Source organism: Fusarium odoratissimum (assembly GCF_000260195.1).
Source record: "Fusarium odoratissimum NRRL 54006 unplaced genomic scaffold supercont1.2, whole genome shotgun sequence".
In the NCBI taxonomy this organism is placed as follows: Eukaryota; Fungi; Ascomycota; class Sordariomycetes; order Hypocreales; family Nectriaceae; genus Fusarium; species Fusarium odoratissimum.
Genome location: NW_022158688.1, coordinates 2,202,932 through 2,217,802, shown reverse-complemented (window position 1 = coordinate 2,217,802; position 14,871 = coordinate 2,202,932). Strand labels below are relative to the sequence as shown.

Below are 14,871 nucleotides of genomic sequence, written 5' to 3'. Positions count from 1 at the left end.
ACTCATTAATGACTCCCGGAAACCTTTTTTAAGGGGTGGGACCCGCAGAGTCCAGACTCTTGGAGGGTGGGCGTTGGTGGACGCCTGCTGGAGGCTCAATTCAGTGACGTTCAGTTGACTCCCCCCCTGGTTGGTGGACTTTCTGTACCCGCCCCCAATTGGTACTGCTCCCACCCCCAATGGCTTTTTGTTTAGTTATGGCTACCCAAATTCTTCAATATTGGGGGACGTTTTATCTATCTGAAGTCGGAAAAGCCAATTTCATGGGCTGGCGTTGTTCCTGACGGCACATGGTTACCAGAGACCTAATCCTGGCTATAGATTTTGGGCCAATGCGCTGTGCAGAAAAGACTGTAGTCTTTCCCAGAACGGCTAAGCGACAGGCCCGGGATTGCTCTAAAGAGTCGAGACACATTTGGGTCTCAAAAATGCATGCAACATGTCATGAGCAACTGCAATTTCTTCACTGCCCTTGCTTTTCAATTTTTACTGGCCTTTCAAAGGGTTCCGCAATTTGTTGCTTCTTCTCTCCTTCACTCCTTCCTCCGGACATAATCGCCCGTGGGATTAAACCGGTTTTGAAAATAGTGGCGTTACACGTCACAGATGAGGCAAGTGCGTGCTCTGAGCCGCACGGGAAGTGGCTGATCATGATCGAGACTTCGTCGATGCACGTATTGGAAGATCGCAAGTGCATCGAGATTCTGGAAATTTCAGCGGCTCTGGACCCTTATTTCTGCGTGGGAATAAACGTCACTTCTTCACGTCACTTTAGAGCCTCTGACCTCTGAGAGCATCCACATTTCAGCAAATCCACTCCTGGACATGGCTATGACACAACGCTACGGCTCATGAACCCAATGACGTTACACGCTTTTCTTCAAAGGCGGGACTGACTCCAGTCAATATGCAACCAAACGACAATCGTCAACTTTCAATGTGAGTTAAATGCGATCGTCCCGGCTTTATGATTTCATTCCTAGTTCTTACATATGTCGATCAGGCCCAATCCTCCGGACCAGTCATTGAAACGTCACTTATCCCAGAGCCAGGGCTCTAACGTGGGTAACATCAAACGTCAACGCATTTCCATCGACAAATCACCTCTACAGCTCACCTATAGTGACGTTGCCCAAACTCCAGGGTCTAGTTTTACCCTTGTTGATAATCATCAATCGACCAACGCCGACACAATCGCTTCTTCATACACCTCGTTGGACCCCTCTCCACGAGAACCCCAAGACCCTTATGACGACCCTTATGATGATCCAGAGTTCGATCAAATCTTTGAGAGCCTCACTGGACCCAATTCTATTGACAAGTCAGGAACGTCACCGCTTTTAGTCGACCGTGATGAATTTGCTCTGAAACAGTCAGACCAGGATGCTTTGGCGGAGTTTCTGGAGGAAGAAACCTAGGAAGAGCCTCAACAACCGCCATCGAGCGTTCTGCGTACATGGAGCGGTAACTCGAGATCAGCGGACGAGTATGACCCGCTATTACAATACTCTTCACCGCGTCCAATAGCTGATATACCAGAGGGTAACGTCGGATATACACCTTTGAATGAAGGTATAGACTGGAGCAACGTCCAAAAACACACCCGCAATGAGACAAAATCTGGATCGACAGTCGATTTTACAACTGTGAACGGGAGCAAAGCCCCCGAACATGAATCGCCGATTGCTAGACGAAAAACATTGATCTTTTCGCAATCTCAATCATCAGCACCCACAAATAGCCAGAGCTCAGTAATATTTACGGGAAAGGTTTTGCTGAAACCCTTCAAAACGTTCTTCGATCTCCAAGAACTTGTAGATGCGAAAACTCAAATGTTCCGAAATCAACCTGACGTTACCTTTGAACTCTTCGCCCGAGTCATCTATTCAAGCCGCGAGAACTTCTACAAGAAACAGTATTTTCGATTTCAAAGCCTGCTCAAAAATAGCCCGCCTTATATAAACGGGGCACTTCTGGCTTAGGCGGTCGGGAGTCCACTTGACTGCACGGCTCAGGAGCTACTGAAGGCGCAAGCATCACGTATGAAGTGTTTTTGTCGATGCAAGTTGCGATCGGATCCAAGGTCAGAGATCGGTTGGGGCATTGCAGTGCTGGAGATCCGTCCCACAACCTGGAAGGAAATCCAGGGGGCTATGGATGTGCTTGGGAGACATGATCTGGACGAACCAGGGAGTTCATATGGGAATTAGAGTGGGATATGACGGAGTTTGCTATGACGATGATAGTTATCGATTTTGTGGGATATAGACAACAACGTCACGTCCCGTTGCTATAAAACGAATGATTTACCATGAGAACTAATTTCATTATTGTTCTTCTAAAGTCTTCTATTCGTATGTCTAGAATTACCCTAGCGATCCTCTATGAAGGAGTACAGACACCAGAAACATTCAATATACCCTGAAGCAGCCGGAAATTCTCTAATGGCCTTTAGATATGCAGAAGCCAGAGATTAATCTTCCGAGAACCAAGGCTATACTTGTTTAGCCTTCAGGCCGGCTGACGATGGGCTATGGGTTATGAAAGGAAATCTCTCCATGCGCTATCCCAGCCAGTCATAACAGAGTCTTCGGGCATCTAGTTTGGCATTATAAGATTCAGGTAAGGAGCCATTTGTTTCTGCGCAGCAGATTTGACCTGTCGAAGCTCTGTCAGAGTAGGAGGCTTTGTATTTCCTTGGCGTCGCTGCCAGCTCTCTTCAGTCTCGAGGAGTGCAGCATCATCATCTTTGCTGGTAGGGTCGGCAAACTGGTATGACCGATATTCACAGTTTGACCAACCGGTAGCTATAAGTCATGGTCAGAGAGCGAATAAACCATGGCTTCTCAGGGGCTACTACTCACCTCTTCCTTCAGGCACACCGTACCAGTCATCTGTCAAGAAATGCAAGAATCCTCCATGGGAGACGACAACAATGTGCTCGTTGCCACTAACACGATCTCTCAACATTTTTCTGGCCTTGAGGCCACGCGCCGTCAGCTTCTCTAGCGTAGGCTCATACTCGCTCTCAGGACCCTTATCAGTCCACGACTCCTCTACGTTCGAGTAGTCGGCGATTCCCTCAAACTCAGCCTGGACCTTGGCTACAGGCGAACCAGTATCGCAGGGGTTGGCGGAGACCTCCTGAAACACTGGAAGTGCGACGATGGGCTTGAGCTCATCAGTTCCGAAGGCGTGGAGACAGGTATACACGGTACGGCGCATAGGTGAGGCAAAAAGCTTTGTAAGCTTGTCATGGTGAGGGAACTCCTTGCGGAGTGCAGCGCATTGCTCCTCGCCAAGGGGAGTCAAATCTGGGTCTTGTATTTGCTCATTCTCGATCGAGAGGTTGTGGAAGCCTTGAGCGTGACGAATGAGGTGAATAGTTGGAGCCATTATGATGCTGATGTAAAGAGTGAGTGAGATTTGAGTGAGTGATATATGATATCTCGGATGAGATAGTGATAAAGATGATGTCTAATAGCAAACTGGAGGAGAAATTGGTTCTATTTGAAAGCCAGAACAATGATTCGTACGAAAACAAAACGAGGAAATAAAATCATGTTTGTAAGAAGCTATGACTCAATGCCCCTCCTCCGCCCGTGGTAGCCCCGCCAAAGCCGGTGTCATGATCTCCGGGTCCGGCTTCGTCAGCGGAGCCCACCATTCAAGGTGAGCGGCGTGCGCGGCCGTTGAACGCCGATTGGTCTCCAAGCTGCAGTAGCTTACACCGCCGTCACGGACTGTTTGATGCTGGCTCGCTTCGATTACTTGATTTGTATACTCCGACTCGGCTTGTTGACTACAACAGCAGATGATTCCAGAAATTGTTGATCCACCAGGAAAGGGAGTCAGAAGATGACAATGTGGGCATAATTGGGTTAGTCGCGTCTATACAAACAATTAAGCCATGCTGATGGCCTATTATCCCTCTTCACGGATTCCATTTCACGAGGATATGTGCATGTTGCGCCAAAGCAGGTAAAGGTATCACAGTTTCAGTATCCTAACTTCCAGCACATATGATTACGCCCGATCACATGCCCGAGAGTACATCCATTCTGATCTTCTAAAACTGACAACCCGATGAACGCCACTGTCTGACCAACTATAGTAGTCAAACACCAGATTTAACACACCAATGATGCCGTCCATCTCCAAATCTAGAACTCAATGAGAGCCTCCTCCTTGACGGGCTGCTTGACGGGCTCCTGTTGTGGTACTGAAGGGAATGAATCTTGCGTGTAACCGCCGTATGCCCAGTTCTGCGGTGCGACAGGTGGTTGTTGGTGTGACTGGGGCATAGATGGCTGCCAGTACGCTTGCTGCTGTGGGGGAGGCGCTTGCTGGGTTGGTTGGGGCGGCTGGGCATGTTGCATATGAGGGGACTGCACAGGCTGCTGAGGTGTCTGTACAGGCTGGACTGGTTGCGCAACCTGGGCGGGCGCTTGGCCAGGAGTTGGCTGCGAGGGAGCAGATACTGATCCCCCAGGATATTGGGAAGGTTGCTGCAAGTTAGGGTATGGTGACTGATTAGCATCAGGTGCAGATCCTGGTGCAGATGGTCCTAGAGGGGTCTGCTGAGGCTGCTGGGGTGTAAAGTAGTATGAAGCATTGGGGTCACTGGCATTTGGAGCCTGTGGCTGTTGTGGGTTTTGTGATTGCACGTTGGGATCGTTAGGTTTTTGCGGCTGCTGTTGCTGCTGCTGGTACGGATCTTGAGGTGCCGAGGGCGCCCTGTTTTGCCAACTATCGGTCCGTTGCACCTGCTGAGGAGGAGGGTATTGGCCGGGCTGTGCTTCCGGCGCGGATCCGTAAGAAGGATATTGAGGCTGAGGTGTTGCATGCGGTGGTGGCTGTTGGTAGTGCTGGTGTTGAGGCGCCTGGTAACTGGCTCGTTGTTGACCTGTATAAAAGCTCTCTGCACCAGCAGGGTTGCTGGGCATCTGGGAAGGAATGGAAGGATACGGCCCAGCAGCCTGGCGTGGCGGCGGCAAGTTATATCCCCCAAGGTTCTGTTGGCTGTAGGCCTTAGAAAGTCGATCCTCTAGCATACGATCATAATATCGAACAACCGTAGAGAGTTTCGCATGAAGATCAAGAAGTGTATCTGAGGCTGGATTAGTATCTCCATTTCTTCAGCAGTGAAGGAATACTCACCATGCTTGCTCATAGTCTCTCCGTAAGTTCTTGCCAGCTTGGGCCGTAATGTACCGATGCTATCATAGAGCTCCTGGATCTGTGGCTCTCGCAAAATGGTTCCTGGCGGCTGAGTCTGAAGCCGGTCCACCAGCGTTGAGAACAAGTTGATGTTCTCTGCCTCCACAGGAGTCAATTCATAATCGTTCTTGGGGAGAACAAAGTTGGTGGTAGCAGAAGCGTCCATAGAGCTGGACGTCTGTTCCTTGAGCGCCGCAGCATGCCTCTTCTTCTGCTCCTCCATATCAGCCAGAGAGGCAGCGATGGCGGCCTTGAGGTCAGCATCGTCCTCCTCTGCTTGTTTGGCTGCCGAAGCGTCACCATTGGTTGCATAAGAAGTCTGAGCAGGTCCAGCATAGCCGTGAGAATGGGTCTTAACCTCTTCTAGGCTCATTGCCAACGCCTTCTTCAGATCTTCGTCAAATCCATCATCAACTCGAGCGTTTCGGGGCTGCATGGCGGATGTGCTTCGTGTCTTATGGGGATATGTCGGCGATCGATCGAGCGATGGGTTGGGAATCTTATGTCCCTTGTTGGTAAGTTTCGCATAACAGCCATCATCGACTCGTACGGGCGTCATGATTCCCAGGTGTGGGAGAGCGACAACCTTGGCCGAACACTGCTGGTCAAAACAGTTGCCGCAGTTTCGGCAATGATGCTTTCGGTTTGTAAAGGTAAATGGTGTTCGACATCTCATGCATACGTCGGAGTCGGTCCATTCCGGAGGCTGATGATATCGTTAGTTGTCTCCATTACATAACTATGGCGAGAGTAGTACTTACAGCGCTACTGTCAATCATGCTGCTGGCCACGGATATCTTGGGAGGGAACTGGTATCCATCGCGTTGCAGGGTCCGATAAACCTCACCGATGTACGAAAGCTCGTAACGACCTTCAGTAGCACCCGCCCAAGATTGTATAAGCTCAAGGATTTTGGTTTTCACGTCAGAATTGACAGCACCGCCTCCTACAGCCTGAAGAAGCGAAACAAGGTTATCCATAAACTCTCGCGATGCGACTTCTGCAAGGAAATGTGAACCGCCATTTTTAACGCAAGTATCGGTAAGCTGAAATAAGTCAGCTTTGGTAATTGTTATCAGATCGATAGGATTCATACGTTTAAAGCGCTCAACTGTGTATTGGGGTTTCTGTTGCCGATGCGCTTCTTGAGGGAGCGCATTGCCTCTTTCGGCGCGACCGTCTTGGATCTGATGACATCGGAGATTTCGAGGTTAAGGGCAATATCTTCGCTGAAACCATTGTTAGCTGAGTTTACCAGGGCGTAGGCTGTCTGGCGACATACAGGCTACTGCTTGTGGCCTTCTCGATCTGTTCGTCCAGGGCCGTATTGGCGGAGGACGACCACCAACTCATCATCTTGGCTTTGGCTACAGCGATCAGCAAAGAGGAGGGGTATTGCGCTCAGTTGACCAAGTGAATCAGAACAAGAGGTATCAGTATCGAGATCTCTGAGGTAGCGACGCACAAGGTCGAGATGTTCGATGAGGCAGTTGTTGCTGTTGATGTTAATGTCTGATGGAGGTTCAGTCTGTACCTACGAAGCTTCCATGCTCTAGGCTCTCGTTAACCCCAGCCTCTGTCTGGGCACGGCGATTGAGGATCTGACGCAGAAAGGTGCCTCATTAAGTAAGGTTATGAGAGCTGTGATTGGCTGGGATGAGCATTGATTCCACAGCAGTGCACTTCGAGGCAGCCTAAAACCCCACTGTAGAACGCCTGGACTGTCGTCAGCGCTGGCACGCGGTCACGCTAAGCTCTTGTTCTGTGGGAGAATGACGACGTACTGTGTGGCGTACGTGGCTCAGGTGCATGAGCGACCTCGAACAGAGTAAGGTCCCTTAGCTTTGGTACGAAAGAGCGGTAAACAGTACTTACTCCTTGCGGCTGATCAGGTGGCCTATCAAGTACCGCAGATGTTCTCATGGGTACCTTATTCCCCGCGACTACTAACACCTCACCTCATGGCATCCAAGTCACCCATGAACAACCATCCTTTATACCAAGTTCATTCTCCCAACAGTACAACCCCTCTCGTTCGGCGTCCCATGGTTCTTGTTCGGGAGGAGCCTTTGTTTGTGATGTTGACTCGCGCGATCCTTTAAGATGCTGCACATTGATGCCATCTCTACTCGGTCGAGGTGCTGTTGACCCTTATATTTCAATACTCCGCCACTCTGCGGTTCTGTCGTCGTTGTCACAGATAATTCATTGCAACCTTTCGCCGCCAAACCCTAATTTCACAACTTGAACACTACAGTTATCTTCGATTCTCGAACTCGAACCTACCGACCAAGACTTTCCGGTATAACGACTTCAGAACACTGAGCAAGGCATCATGGCCTCTCTAGGACACTCGCGCGCAAGCAGTGTGGCCACCGCAGGCTCACACTCCTTGGGCAGCCCCGGCGCATTCAACCATGGCTCAATACCAGGTGGCAATCGAGGAGGCGAATCTCCTTCGAAGGCTCCAATTCCTCACATTGACGATGTTCTCGCTGCGCGGAACCTCGACCGGAACGTGTCTGTTAGGAAACTGCTGGAATCGGCCGAGGCATCATTTAAGCAAGCCGAGATCGCTCGGGAGTTTCGCAGACCGGCCATCGCTCTGAACGAATATATACGAGCATCCATAATCGCCGTCCAATTCATCACCAACCATCCCGAATATCATGATCTCAAAACGAGCCACGGCGATTTTGTAAAAGCTCATAACAATCTACTCACCAAGATCAGCCAGCAGGACCATATATATGCCAGGATCAAGGCCGACATTATTGCGGATAACAAGCGATCTGGTGTGCAACCACGGACTGTTCGACCGAACTCGTCACAAGGAGGAAGTCGGCCACATACGCCATCAAAATCGACCGTCGAAAGGCCCATATCACCCTCAAAGCATCGATTTGATGGGCATGACACAAATGGTTCTCCTGCTCGAGCAAAACCAGCAATTCAACCGAAACCTCAATCTCTCCATGGGAATGCCATCAAGCCCGGTGCTCAAAGAGCATCCATTAATGGCGTCCAAGATCTCGCTACCAGGTTTGCCAACCTGAGAGGCCCGCAACCTTCACCAGGTCAAGATCCACGCATCAAGACACATCAAATAACACTCCCAAAGCCGATGGGTCCTAGAGAGATGCCCCCGCCTCGGCCGCCCAAGGTTGGTATTGACACCAGTGTGCCGACTCTACCCAAGATGCCAGATGCCATCTACAGCCCTGCTCGTGGAAGCATTTCAGGAGAAGTAACAAGACCGCCTTCGAGCACACCTCGTAGCATGTATCGCACAGCCTCCACCGTTTCGATACCCGGAACTCCCACGGGCTCATCACAGTCACAAACAGACTATTTTGTTCCTACGCAAAGTTATTCGAACAACTCTATTCCTCCGGTTCCCCCGAGCAATCTCAATGGCTCTGTAAAGATTCCAGAAGGCGATGCCATTTCTCCGGAGGAATTGTACCAAGCTATGAAAGCTAAGGGGGGTATTTTGATAATAGACATTCGCATGAGGGATGATTTTAACGAAGGCCATATCATGTCGTCGTCAACAATTTGTATTGAGCCTAGCATCCTGCTCAGGGATAACCTCTCTGCAGATGAGATTTCTGAGAGCTTGATTCTCTCCCCTAACCAGGAACAATCGCTTTTCGAACAACGGCATACCTACGACCTGGTGGTCTTCTATGATCAAGACTCTGAAGAAATTCCCGAACACCCACGGAATTCTGACGACTTGGTAATTATATCACTCCATCGAGCTTTAGTTCACTTCAATTTTATGAAGGAGCTCAAAAACACGCCCAAGATTCTCAAGGGAGGTCTTGATGCTTGGGTTGACTTGATGGGGCCGGCATCTCTGGGCTCGACTACTTCAACAACGAACAGAACGGTGCACTTGGAGCGCAATCGAAGCCGGTTATCAGCTATCGAGCGACGGAGGTCAAAATATATCGCCAAGCCTCTCAAGCCTGACGAAGTCAAGGTGTGGCAAGAGACACTCAAAAACGACGACGATATGCAGACAGCATCATCACCCAACTTCACACGTACTACAGAAGACTTCCTTCGAAGATTCCCGCCAGTGTCTTTGGAACAAGAGTCTATGACTTCTTCGGAAGAGAAGCCCCGGAATCGCCCCGTTTACGGGCTATCTCACAAGGTTGACCTCTACACAGATTTGCCCTCACCACCCACAAGACCAGCTCCCGCTTTACCGCGACGAAGCTACAGCGGCCTCACCGAAGGGAGGGACGAGAACGAGCTTTATGGCAACAATAACGCGGTCGTGCCGGCTCGTCCTTCAAGAGCGCCAACTATGAAGGCCGTGGAGCACCAATCCACAGGGGATTCGGCCAAATTCTACACTGGGCTCAACAATCCCAACAACTGGTGCTATGCCAACAGCACACTGCAGAGCCTGCTCGCTTCACCTGAGTTTGGAAGAGAACTGGCAAACTCGGAATGGGTCAGCAAATACAAGGCGCCAATGAAAGATGATGAGAAGATTGAGCAGCCGCAGCTCATGATTCGTATTATCTCAAACCTGTTCCACTGGATGAGTTCAGGCAAATTTCAGGTCATGATGGCCCAGACGCTCATGGTGAGTTAATCACAAACTTTCAGACAAGAAGAACCAAGCTAACAGAACTATAGAACTACTCGCATCACGTTTGTACCCAAAGCCGAAGCATCGAGCAGTTTGGCGGGAGTCAGCAGCAAGATGCCCAGGAGTTCATGTCTTTCGTGATCACTCACCTGCACGACGAGACTAATACACGCCGAGATCGAAAGGGCACTGCTGCCCAGCCAGATACTAAGCACCAGTCTCTTGTGAAGGCTGCCGTCCAGTACTGGCAAAATCACCTCGAATACAATCGTTCTATTGTCGACCGCTACTGGCGCGGTCTCGAGCTATCAACCGTCGAGTGCTTCGAATGCCACACCCGTACTTATCAGTTCAACCCTATTGATGTTGTTCCTGTCACAGTGGGAATGGGGCGTGGCATGACTCTCGAGCAGGTTCTCGACCAGTATACATCAGGGAACATCATTAACGATTTCCATTGCGACCACTGCCGCCACCCTACTCGGGCTCAACAGAGTCTCTCCTTTGCTCGCTTTCCATCCTTGCTCTGTGTCGTCTTCCGGCGCTTCCACTACCAACATGATTCCTCGGATTTACGCAAATCAACGGCACCCATCACGTGGGATTTCAACGACACCGACTTCACACGCTACTTCCTCCCTCCTGGCTCTCGCGAGTCTTCATCTGGATTTGATCCTATGGACCCTGCATTCACAGGGCCATTCCGCTACGAGGCTTATGCTGTAATTGTTCATACAGGCAGTCGTACTGATAACGGACATTACTTGGCTTATGTGCGGGACTCTACATCTCATGATCCTTACGCTTGGTTCTGCTGCAACGATTCGCGCGTGACAAAGGTTCGCATTGGCAGCGGAGACCGCGATGATGTCCAGGAGGAGGTGTTCAAGTCTGGCCGCGACCGTGTACCATATCTAGTCTTCTTCCGTCGCAAGGGCATGCGATAAGGCTATCATCGTATCACTTACTTGCACCCAACAATTCTGGCCGGGTTTGGGAGTTGGATATATCCTTGTGGCTCCTCGTTCCTTTCTTTATGCGTATAGAGGAAATCTGGAACACTGAGAAGCCATGGACATGGACGAATTCGTCGTTGTATTACCTCTCTTCCACCCCCTCCCCCATATCCGTCCGACTCTCGCGAAATGCTACGAATGTTTCAACTTCCTGGAGGGCCCGTCTTCTTTTTTCAGCGCAGCTCTGTTTGATCTATACCAATACTACGCTACTAGTCTAAATGGGTTGTTGTTCCAGTTCCCCCATCGTTTTTATATGAATATAAATCTCGCTAGCTGGCTATCATGGCATTGTATGGAGTAGGTAGCGTGCTCTTTTTTGGTAAATATGCTCGACCTAGAGTCATGACTTGAAGGAGGGGCACCTGTTTTCTTGCAAATGCTTATTATATCCATATACCAATTGATTGATGATTTGATCTATGTGCTTGAATGGCCATTAGTAACTTCATTTTGATGTGCCGTATCTTAGAGCTAGAACCTAACTAGCTGGTTCCGTTTCTCAGACACCAACTGTTTACTGTACCTTCTGGCCGATGGCTGGTATTAATACCGATGTAAACTAGGCCAGGCAAAGAGTTACAATATTCTACGTCTTGAACACCTTTCCATGGTTGCCAGCCAATGGTTCTCACACGCCAAGTTCGATTTACAGAATCACATGTCAGCTCACATCAGATCATCCCCGACGAAAAAGAGTAGGACCTGGTGAGCAACCATAAAATGGCCCGGAGCCGAGTTCCATTGTCGTTCAAAATTCCCTTCAAGATATCATGAAGCCAACGCCGCAAAAGTAATTACAGACACTGAAAACAAACCCGCATCAAAAGTCGATACACACATCTTTCCATCTTCTCTCTTGGTATCCATTCTTTCGACTTTCAAACCAGATGTTCGACCATTAAATCATCTCACCTATTCAATCGTTAATCACGAGCCGGTGCTCTTGAGGGTGGCAGCGATATCCTTCTTGAAGTGTTCGGTGATCTTGCGTCGGTTCAGCTTCTGAGTAGCGGTGAGGAGTCCCTGGGAGCAAACACATTAGTAAAACTTCTAGCCAGCCAGCGATTGGGATTGTCCTTACATTATCCGATGTCCACTCTTCGTCGGTGATCAAAACGCCAGTGACGATCTCAATACTGCTCAAACCAGCACGTTTCGCAGCACCTTGGAGATCCTTAAGAACAAAGCTGACCATCTTGGGGTTGGCGTGGACGGTATGGAGGTTGTGCTCATCAACACCCAGCTCCTTGGCCTTCTCGTGCAAGACTTTCTCGTTCGGCATGATAACGGCAATAGGGCGTGAGTGCTCGGGATCGGCGTGGACCATAACGTTGGCCACCGACTGGACACCACGGTACACAGACTCGAGTTTCTCAAGGGCGATGTATTCACCGCCCTGCATCTTGACAAGATTCTTGACGCGGTCAAAGACTCGAAGGTGACCCTGAGCATTGAACTCTCCGATATCGCCAGTCTTGAACCAGCCGTCAGGAGTAAGGGCCTTTTCTGTCTCCTCGGGGTTGTTCCAGTATTTAGTCATAACTGGCAAACCCTTGATCCAGATCTCGCCTTGTGGAACCTTGGCTTCAGTTGAGTAGCCCAGCTCAGGAAGTGCAACAAGCTTGACTTCGCAAGCGCAAGGGGTAGGACCAATGGCATCGGGGGAGAACTCAAGTGGACAGCCTAGAGAGCCATTGGCGCAGGTCTCAGTGAGGCCATAACCAGCCAACATGGGAGCAACGACCAACGAAATGAAGTTCTTTGTACCATCGGAAATACCACTGGCGCCATTCATAGTGAAGCGCATACGACCACCCGTCAGTTCACGGACTTTGCCAAACACGATGCTGTCAAACAAGCTCGCCAGAGGCAGCTTGTTCTTAGAGGCGAACGCCTTCCAGTTGTAGGCGCCCCAGAAGAGGTTCTTGAGGAGAGGACTGGCAGCCTCGAGCTTGGCTGTGATACCCTTCCTCACAGTCTCCCAAATTTGGGGAACGCCAACCATGACAGTGGGCTTGAACTCGCGCATATCACCAGCGCAATTCTTCATTGATGCATCGGAAAGCGTTCGCGGGTTTCCGTATCCAAGAGTTCCTCCAATGTACATAACGAGGTTTTCGAGGGCCATTTCGAAAATATGAGCGAGGGGTAAGTAGGCAAGAATACATTCCTTGTCGCTAACGCATTCTTCGACACAGGTGTACAAACTGGTGACTAAGAAGGAACGAATTAGTAAGAGGGCGCAAGATGGTACAAATCAACTCACCTCCAGCAATAAGAGCTTCGTGGGTAATGCAAGCACCCTTGGGCAGACCAGTGGAACCAGAAGTGTACATGATACAGTAAAGGTCGGATGGCTTGGCCGGGTTCGGCTCAACGGGATTATCTTCACCGAGCTGGCGAAGTTCCTCGAGAGTGACGATCTTCAGATCAGGATGATCGGCCCTGAAGGCCTCGAGCTCACCACCCTTGGCAAAGATCGTTCGGTCGTTGACGATGACGGTTTTGACGGACGACTTCTTGATAGGCTCTGAAGCAGTCTTGAGGAGTTGCGAATCGACGTACATGGCGCTACATTCGGTCTGAACGAGAGAGTGCTCAACACCACTGGGACCAAGTGTATCGTAGGCGGTGACAATTGAGATGGACTGTGAGGCAGCTGCGTGGGAAGTAGAGATCCAACCGATGCTACACGCCGTGGAGTCAGAAACCAGTGCTTGGATACAGGACCAGTCAATGTTGTACATACCTGGTGGTACCGAAAATATGAAGCTTGTCGTCACTGGTCAAGCCCAGCTTCCGTAGACCGGAGCCGATCTGCAGAACGCGCTGGAGGTACTGTTGGTAAGTCAAGTATTCGAAGCCAGTCAACTCGAAGTAGGACCACTCCTTCTCGACTTCCTGGATCTCGCCATCGACGTTCTTCTTGATCTTCTTCTTCTCAGTGTGCATGTTGATGAGCTTGCGGGCACCGACAGCATGATGGTTGGGGTAGAGTCGAGCGCTGCGCTCAACGACCTGGAAGACGGTCCTGGCATCGGGAGCAGGATAGTTGATGAGGCCGTCCTTGGCCTTGGGGTGACGTCGAGGAATGGTTTCGCCAGGGACCTTCTCGTAGCCAGGAGCCTCGATAGTGAAAGGAGGCTTGTGCACCTGGTGCAGCGGCATTATGCCCGTTGTCCAGTCAGTCATCTTGAATGCGCGGTAGCTACGGAGTAGACGAGGAAGCTGATGAAGGTTGAGGTTTAGGTGATGGTCAATGTGAAGGAGGACAACTTCACAGAATGGCCTGCGATGACGACAGTGGGGGTTGAGTGTGAGGGTATCGTTGAGAGTGAGGAGAAAAAGGGAAAGAAGGATGAAGGGGGAGACTGGTGGAATTAATGTGAGGAAGGGACGGGAAACGAAGCCACGGACGGAGACGAAGTAGGAGAGAGCAGCGCGGGCGTGGAGAAGGAGATACGGCATCTGGTTGGCACACACTAACGTTGGCTGCCTTAATATTAACCTAAGCAATTGGAGCAACAGAACACAACGGGAGAGCTAGAGTGAGCAACCTCGACCTACGTAGAGGCGCTTGCTGCAGGAGAGACACGGCACAGCAGGGAGGTGCACTGAATGGTACAGTACCATCCAAGCCCGGGCCAGGTCGAGGTGGAGATTGTACAGGGGTTCAGCAGCTCAAAGTACCTCCAAGTATCCTAAGCTCGGTTGATTCAATGTCCATCTGACGCGGTTATCTTAGCATCTATTCAAACACAGGCTTGGCTAACCAGATGCATTGGTTCATTCTTTTCTGTGTTTTACCTTGACTTGCCATACCGAGCTTCCCTTTGCGTTCTGCAGATTGCAAAAATAGGAGCTAATGCTGGAATACGACAAGAATTTTGCAGCGGGACTGGATACCTTACCCTTGAGGTAAAGTCTCTCTGGACAGGGATTCGTAAACAGGACCGAGGAGGGTCCTGAACGATACCTTGTTCAAGATGGAGATCAAAAGCTGAGCCCTTGACAGACATG

The 14,871-nt window shown here is 50.2% G+C and overlaps 5 protein-coding genes across 8 annotated transcripts; 2 read left to right on the top strand and 3 right to left on the bottom strand.

Annotated features, from left to right (window-relative positions):
- Positions 1-453: 453 nt before the first annotated feature.
- FOIG_02379 (uncharacterized protein) lies at positions 454-2,344 on the top strand. Its single transcript, XM_031199687.1, has 2 exons — positions 454-939; positions 1,004-2,344. Exons 1-2 carry the CDS (start codon positions 908-910, stop codon positions 1,416-1,418), a joined length of 447 nt encoding a protein of 148 aa, XP_031071724.1. The 5' UTR covers positions 454-907; the 3' UTR covers positions 1,419-2,344.
- FOIG_02378 (uncharacterized protein) lies at positions 1,002-3,677 on the bottom strand. Its single transcript, XM_031199686.1, has 2 exons — positions 2,865-3,677; positions 1,002-2,807 (listed from the first exon to the last, which is right to left on the bottom strand). The coding sequence occupies exons 1-2, from the start codon at positions 3,394-3,396 to the stop codon at positions 2,599-2,601; spliced, it is 741 nt and encodes a 246-aa protein (XP_031071723.1). The 5' UTR covers positions 3,397-3,677; the 3' UTR covers positions 1,002-2,598.
- Positions 3,678-3,797: 120 nt separating this feature from the next.
- On the bottom strand, positions 3,798-6,783 carry FOIG_02377 (uncharacterized protein). Its single transcript, XM_031199685.1, has 5 exons — positions 6,503-6,783; positions 6,317-6,449; positions 5,982-6,266; positions 5,161-5,926; positions 3,798-5,110 (listed from the first exon to the last, which is right to left on the bottom strand). The coding sequence occupies exons 1-5, from the start codon at positions 6,574-6,576 to the stop codon at positions 4,164-4,166; spliced, it is 2,205 nt and encodes a 734-aa protein (XP_031071722.1). The 5' UTR covers positions 6,577-6,783; the 3' UTR covers positions 3,798-4,163.
- A 403-nt stretch (positions 6,784-7,186) lies between these two features.
- On the top strand, positions 7,187-11,283 carry FOIG_02376 (uncharacterized protein). Its single transcript, XM_031199684.1, has 2 exons — positions 7,187-9,826; positions 9,880-11,283. The coding sequence occupies exons 1-2, from the start codon at positions 7,556-7,558 to the stop codon at positions 10,777-10,779; spliced, it is 3,171 nt and encodes a 1,056-aa protein (XP_031071721.1). The 5' UTR covers positions 7,187-7,555; the 3' UTR covers positions 10,780-11,283.
- Positions 11,230-14,796, bottom strand: FOIG_02375 (uncharacterized protein). 4 transcript variants are annotated; one of them, XM_031199681.1, is made up of 4 exons: positions 13,601-14,621; positions 13,118-13,539; positions 11,933-13,065; positions 11,230-11,874 (listed from the first exon to the last, which is right to left on the bottom strand). In XM_031199681.1, the coding sequence occupies exons 1-4, from the start codon at positions 14,317-14,319 to the stop codon at positions 11,779-11,781; spliced, it is 2,370 nt and encodes a 789-aa protein (XP_031071718.1). In that variant the 5' UTR covers positions 14,320-14,621; the 3' UTR covers positions 11,230-11,778. The 4 variants fall into 4 exon arrangements, with proteins under 4 accessions (XP_031071718.1, XP_031071720.1, XP_031071717.1 ...); XM_031199683.1 differs by having other exon boundaries at positions 11,275-11,874; positions 13,118-14,796; XM_031199680.1 differs by having other exon boundaries at positions 11,275-13,065.
- Between the last annotated feature and the right edge of the window lie 75 nt (positions 14,797-14,871).